Consider the following 7,354-nt stretch of genomic DNA (forward strand, 5'->3'; position numbering starts at 1 on the left):
TAAACTGTAATTTTTAAATTTTTTTTGTCTGTTTTTCAGACAGTGATATTATTTCTTACCTAGACTTAACACAGCTTTAAAATTGACACTAAGAAATGCTAATATGATTGTATTGTTTTTCTAAGTGCATTATTAAGACAGACAGAGAATATACTTTTCTTAGAATCTTGGATGCTGAAAAATACAGTCATGATTCTTAGACATGCCTTGAAAGAACTTAGGAGGTTTATGATTCAAGTCATGGAAGATAAATGTTTTGATCTCAAACGTTCCCTAAGATTTTGTGTACCAGGCAACCACAAATATTTTATAATCTCAATCATTAAATAGGAAGGCTATATTGTTCTATTTCTAAGAATGTTCATCGCTTAATAAAAATATGTCCTGATATATGCAAGTAATAGAATTCTGAAAACTGATGGCCAGTGGTGGGCTTTATCCTATATTGTCTTAGAATCTTTAGATTATTTTGCTTCATTTGATTGAGGATATAAAGTATGATGGTTGTTCCTTCCTACCTCAGCCTTAAAATGTTAATTGTGATGTACACTAATTTTTATAGTTTTTTCCCCTATTCGGTGGCTGTATTTAGTTTGTGTTACTTGCCGTGTACATATAGCTGTTCAATAATATATACGTAAGGGTACGTAGGTGTTGCTAAAGGTAGATACAGAAGAAACCTTATGGTGTCTGGATAAGTAAGATTGTTCAGTGATACTTGTAATGAAAGAGTACCAGGAAAAGTAACCAGATTTTGGCTGAGATTGCTGTGTGTCTCCAGGAAGAAGAGGAGGGTTCAGAAGACGATAGCAACACCAAGCCAGACTTCACGGTCACTCTGAACACCGAGTTCAGCGCTCATTGCTTTCTCGACCAATTTGAAGAAGGCGCTGATGGGTTTATTTCCCCAATGGATGATAAAATGCCATCAAAATGCAGCCATGACTCCGGGCTTTCAAACCTGCATGCTGCTTCAATGTATGTCGTTTTGGTGGTGGTGGTAAAATATTTGGGTGAAGATAACTTTCCTAAATATTATTTTAGTCTTCATACTTACATTGGCCGACAAAACACAAGTGACTCACCTGGGGTGCGTCTGTGTGGTTACAACAGTGACTTTTTATTTTTAATTTCTGGCTCCGTTTTTGTATATGCTTTATCCCGTGTTATTTGAGGGAGCATCTGAGATCTTACTTACACAACCAGGCGGGCTCTATAAACAGCATTGTGTAGCTCTGTCCTCCCCGGCTCATCATGCAACACTCGCTGAGCACAGATGTCATCTCTTTCTCTCAAACCAAAATATGACCAAGCACCCTGGGATTTTACAAGTAGCAGGAGCCAGAGCTGTGGTCAGTGTTTCAGGGCACAGAAAACATCCATTTCCACTGACCCTCAGCTCCCTCAACAGTTTTTGCACTATGTGCTTCCCCCTGTGTCCACAACGCCCCGCCCCTCCCCCCACCAAGTTGTACATTCATTGCATTTATGACAAATCAGATTTAACTCCATTTTCTTAATTTTTCCCCCCTCTTAGACCAGAACTCTTGGAACACCTTCAGGAAATGAGAGAAGAAAAGAAGAGGATTCGAAAGAAACTTCGTGAATTTGAGGACAATTTCTTCCGACAGAATGGAAGGTAGTACACGTGTTTCCCTCCCATCCCCTGCACACGCAACCTTTTCCTTTCCTGTCAGGGCTGTGGGGTGCCTCCCAGACGGGGGCCCTCTGCGTCTATCTCCCCATAACCCAGCCCCAGGGTTTGTGCCAGGCCCCTTTCGAGGTTGACTGGGAGGTGGGGAGGTTCGCATGGTCCTTAAGGAAGAAGTGCTTCTTGGGGGGTGGCCAAGGCCCATGCAGACAGAACCGACATCTGTAAAACAAACCTGCCACATCACATTGTAATCTCCGTTTCCAGTTCGCAGCACTGGCTTATGTTTGTGTTTTGTCTTAAGAAACTAGAAGGAGAAATAGGGAACGCTGGTTAAAAGCACATTTTAAAAGTAAAATTTGAAGGAAAAATATACAAGAAGCAGTACACCTGCCTGATTGACAGGGTGCTTTTCTCCAGCGAGTTTCAGGCCAATGGAATCCTTAGGTAACGTTGTGCTGAGGCACCGTCTTCCCTTTGCAAGTGACTGCACACAGCATGTCTGGCTCGGGCCACAGCGGGCGGCAGGGGCAGAGCAGGGAATGGATTTGCGTCTCTTACTCTGGAGTTAAGTTTTATCATTTGCAATTGATTTTATTTTCATCCAAATTATCTGAACAGTGTAGATAGAGTTTCTCATTAAGTCCCTTTTCGTGCTTCTCAAAAGTGTTGGGAGATGAAAGGACCATAAAAATGAACTTTGGCATTTAGAATGTGTTGTGTTCCCGTTTATTTCTATCACTGTATACGTTTATGTGTAGGATCTCTGGTTTGGATTTGTCCTATAATGACTTTCTCGAGATTTATAAATTTTATACCTAAATATTTGCTTTTCTTCCTCTGTGTGCTGCAGGGTATTTAGAAAATATAGGTGAGCAGATAAAAGAAACCATCTCCGAAGTAATACTAATACCCAAAGACAAGCCAGGATTAATGTTCTGATGTGTTTCTTTCCAGTCTTCTTTGTAGGCACATTTTTGGTTTGTCTGTTTCCTTTTTTTCCATATAATTATAGTCACATTATGTGCGGGTATCCATGACGCACTAACTACATATAATTGTATAAACTTCACAAGTAATCAGAAAGTATAATTGATGGGATCTAACAATCATCGTAGAAGTTTAGAACTCTAAGGGACTTCCGATATCATAAAATCTGGTTCCTTCATTTTGTGTCTGAGGAGATCAAAGCCCCTCAGAGGGCCCTGCCAGGGCTCTGCCCACCACCCTGTTCCTTCACTACCCTGTGCCATGAAGCCATCTAGAATCATTTCCCTGAACAAGGCAGGCCAGCAATAAGTACGTTTATTTTTAGTTCATTGAACAAAGTAAAATAAGGTCCATGCCATTGCCTTTCCCATGTTCTCTAATAAAAAGAAAAAGAAGCCTGGTGTTTCAATGCCTGACATGTGCATTCCAAGGTGAACTGGGAAGCGGATGGCACCGCCCGGTGCTGGGAGCTGTGGCCTTGCAGCGGGACTGACTCCTCCGCCTGCGCTCAGCCTGTGTGCAGTGTGGGTGATGGGCCCGCACCATTCCATCCTGAGGGTTACATTACATCCTGGAGGCAGAGCCACGTAGCACAGGCCTGACCTGTGTAAATACGCTCCCCATGAATACTTGTGCATATAAGAGAATGCATATGGAATTACTCATAAACGGTAAAGGCTTATTAGTATTATATGACTCAATTGTTGAATTCCAAGACTAATCTATAATAATAAAAGCCTAATATGTTAATTAGACTGAATAGCTGAATGACCTTCTGGACGTCCTTCCGGGCGACTTCCAGACGAAGCCGGGTCTGCAAGGACCGAGGCAGCCGCCATGGCTGCGAGGATCAAGCCCCTTGCACGAATTTCATGCATCAGGCCTCTAGTATTATAATAATTAGTTAAAAATAAACACATAAATTATGGATGTACCAATTGCTAATTAGGAATGTAATGGTTTATTCGATGAAATATATAAAAGTGAGAAAGCATTAAGTAGAAATAAAGGATTTCAGTGTATGGATACCATACATACCAGCAGCAGAAAGAGGAAATTTCTACATTTCTTAGTCCTTCGTATCACCCTACAAAATGCCAGATTCTTGTCCTTCACTGCTTGTCTAAGCCCAGCTCCAGGCTTGATCCCCGGTGACGCTTGGCCACACTGATTCTGCGGGTTGATAAGCTGCACGTTTCCACGTGCTGATAATGCACCTCCTGAACAGCGTCATCCAGGAGACGGCAAATGATCCTCAGTCCCCTTTCATTTGTTTCCATTAGAAATGTCCAGAAGGAAGACCGCACTCCTATGGCTGAAGAGTACAGCGAATATAAGCACATCAAGGCGAAACTACGGCTCTTGGAGGTGCTCATCAGCAAGAGAGACGCCGATTCCAAGTCCATGTGAGGGGGCAGCCCCGCTGGAGCAGAGGGGCTGGCGGTGCCGGTGAACCTGCCTCCCCTGGTAAAGAGCAGCTCTGCAGACCCTGGAAGGCAGCCTCAGAGCTGGACCTGCACAGCACGGAGCCTTTCTGCCCCCAGGCCTTGGGATCAGCTCCAGTGTCCATCGCCTGCCTTAGAACCCACCCGCTGGAAGAAGGCCGTGCTGGTCCTGACGTGGGAATTCTGTAAGGGAAAGTCAAGACCCCTGCGCTCATGTGCACTCGGACACTGTCGCGGGAGCTTTTCCAACACTAGCGGTGATGAATCGCTGCCTGGAGGCACCCTCCTCCACCGAGAATGTGCACTGTTCTCCCATGGATAACAGAATGAAATCTAACGGGGATGAAACCCAGCTCTGGACTTCCTGGAGCAAACCTGCTGGGCAGCTCCCTGTGCTCTCTGGGCCCCATAAATGGGGAACGTGCATTGGAGCCCTCTTTGCTGCCCGTCCACAGAGCGGCGCCTTCCCCACGCGTGTGAATGGTTCTCGTCAGCTCTCAGGGAGATGGAAGCTGCGTCTGCAGTGCGGACCTCCCTGAGCCGGGGCTTCCAGGCGTCCTCAGCTGCCCAGAACCGTGATCCCTGCGGGACTGGGTCATCGCAGAGTTCAGAGGGAGGAGAGCCGGAGCTCCGCTGAGGCCCATTTTTAAATCCGGTAACAGGGTGACGAGCCTAGAAAAGCCTTTCCTGAACATTGACTGCACTTACCAGTCTTCGGATTTGAGCATCAGAGACGAAGCGAGGCCAGCATGTTGTATGGGGCTCCCTGGTGGGGCTCGGTTTCGTGTTGGCATTAGCCAAATGCAAAGGGCCTTGTTTCATTCTTAGCCGAAGTGCATGAGGATCGTGAGCGAGAGAGAGAGAGAGAAAGAGAGAGAGAGAGAGAGAGAGAGAGAGAGCGCGAGAGCACTGGTGTTCTCAGCCGCCTGAGTACTTACCAGTTTAAATTTTTTTTAAGTAAACCTGCACTAAAATCCCCTCCCTCTGGGGTAAATGTAGCCCTTGGACCTCAGCCCAAGGCAGAATCTAAATCACACTATTTCAAGATCATGTATAAAGAGAACAAATGATGATGTGTAGCCGATTACGATTATAATTTTTTTCAAAGACTGTGTCACAAAGCTGTCTATATTAGACATTATGGAGGGACCAGGGAATTTCAGACACCAAATCATTCATCTCTGCAGTGTGCTGACATCCCCTCGTGATTTGTTGTTACTTTTTACGCTTTTCTGTCCGCACCAGGGAAAGTGGGTTCTGGTTCTGTTGGTCCTGGGTCCGCTCTGTGCACAGCCACAGCCGCTGGTTGCCGGGAGGGGGCGCTCCAGCAGCTCTGCCTTTTGTAGACGATGTTGCAGGCTGAACAGGACCACGGGACACACCCACCTCTGTGTTGTACCATGTTGTGTGTGCGGTGTGTGTGTGTTTAAAAAGAAGAAAGCATAAAACTCCATTGACCATTTGTCAGTTTCAGAAAACGGGTTCTTGAGAAACTGGTCTGATGGGATTTACAGCAGCATTTCCCGTCGCTGAAGTGAGGGGGCAGCTCCGTTGGCCGGAAATTGTTGGAGTTGAGAGTGGGTGAGAGAGAACGCCTGTAAGTGTGCTCCTACGTATGTTTCTGTAGGAGCATGAGCAATGTGTCGGAAGCACCCTGGTCTCATCCACACACTTAAAGACGGTACCTAACCCTATAAATGTAAATGCAAATGAAAATATAGTTTGGTATCCTCTGCTCTACTGTTTACATCGCAGATTGCTGTAATTTCAAGGAGTTATAAATAAAATGACGCACTTTAGGACGTTTTCTATTTTTGAAATCAGAAAATGAATCATTCACATGACCAAAAATTGTATTTTTAAAAGAAATACATGCCTACTCCGCCCTTTGTAAATGATTGTCCTCTCAAATAAGCTACGATGTAAATCACATCATGACCAGCTGAGTGTTAAAGCACATCTGTTTGAGTATTGTTTTGAAAATACTAACGTGCAAAGGAATTTATAAAGAGGAAAAGTTATATAAATGAGAAGCTTGTAAATGTATCGAAATCTATTGTTTCTGCCAAAGGTAAATTATGTAAAAGATATATTCAGGAAACCCCATTCAAATTTGTATGATTCAATAAAAGACACCACCAAGTTATAGTAAAATAAATTGTGTATGGAATGTCGTGTTTTCCTTTGAAAATTCTAATCATCTATATCCTTCGTGGAATGGCACCCAGAATAAAGGTGGGGGGGGAGCCCTGTTTACACTAGATCCTATCTGAAGACCTGTTAGTAGGTTCCAACTGCCAATACTGCTGAGGCGACGTTGTTTCCACAGCAACCATTTCTGCAGCCCAGGGTCTCAAGGCCCTGGAGGCAGCATCTTAATTGGCTTCACACAGGCTACTCCGGGCTGTGTTTTTTCTTTGCTCTTGGGAATGTGTGTGCTTAGTACTACATGCCAACAAAACAAATGTCAAGGGTTACTTATTAACAGTGAATAAAGGTGAAGCATGAATAAACTTGATTGTGCAGTTGTAAGAATCAGAGATAGAAGAGGCTTGTAATTTTCACAAGCATTTGCTTTTATTGGGCTTAGTCTGGAGTAAACACTGAAAGAGATGTTTACGGGAAGTATGGTATCATTACTGCGTTTCATCTTTGAATCATTTAGTTCAGATTGCACTTGTCAGTCATGTATGTGCAAGGTTCAGTCTGAAGGGCCTGCTTAGGCATTTTCGAGACAGCTGAGCCGAAGTCTTCTTGAGCTGGTAGAAAGCCGGCCCCGTCTGTGATCTCCGATTCAGGGGGAAATTTTCATGAAATCAAATCAGATTAGATTTCTTCCCTTCAGTGAGCAGGTGGCACTCAGGATTAGCAGGGCCAGGGCAGGGATCAGCGGCGTCCCAGCTCTCTGCAACCTGGGTGTCGTTTTTGCTTTGCCTCATTCTGTGCAACATGGCGCAGTGCAGAGAGCCTGTGGCAGGTGGGTCTGCTCCCGGTGTGGCAGTTAGAGCCCAGGACGGACGCCGCGGGGCTGTACTCGGCTCATACATGCGGCACGGAGTGGTCCCAAGGCCGGCATCTTGGAGCCCGCGAGGGCTGAGCATTTGTTCGTGTGGTTGAATATTAGAAGGTGAACATTAAGTTTTTTTATCAGAATCAAAGGGTGGCCCTGGTGCCAATTACTTTGGTTCTTTCTGGGGCTGCCTAGTTCTCAGAATTGGGCCCAATAACTAGACCTCACCACAGATTTACAAGGAAAATCTAATTTTAA

General features: G+C 44.8%; 1 protein-coding gene across 4 annotated transcripts in view; it reads left to right on the plus strand.

Annotated features, from left to right (window-relative positions):
- Positions 1-6,246, plus strand: part of FAM13A (family with sequence similarity 13 member A) — a 293,412-nt gene extending 287,166 nt beyond the window's left edge. For 3 of the 4 annotated variants that reach the window (XM_080647484.1, XM_080647486.1, XM_080647485.1), the window contains 3 exons: positions 782-978; positions 1,538-1,639; positions 3,925-4,186. In XM_080647484.1, the coding sequence (XP_080503610.1) occupies positions 782-978; positions 1,538-1,639; positions 3,925-4,051 (426 nt within the window). In that variant the 3' untranslated portion in view covers positions 4,052-4,186. Of the gene's footprint in view, positions 1-781; positions 979-1,537; positions 1,640-3,924 lie in introns of all 4 variants that reach the window. The other variant, XM_080647483.1, reaches the window with a different exon arrangement.
- The last annotated feature ends 1,108 nt before the right edge of the window (positions 6,247-7,354 follow it).

The sequence above is a fragment of the Plecotus auritus genome, assembly GCF_963455305.1.
Source record: "Plecotus auritus genome assembly, chromosome: 1".
NCBI classification, from domain to species: domain Eukaryota; kingdom Metazoa; phylum Chordata; class Mammalia; order Chiroptera; family Vespertilionidae; genus Plecotus; species Plecotus auritus.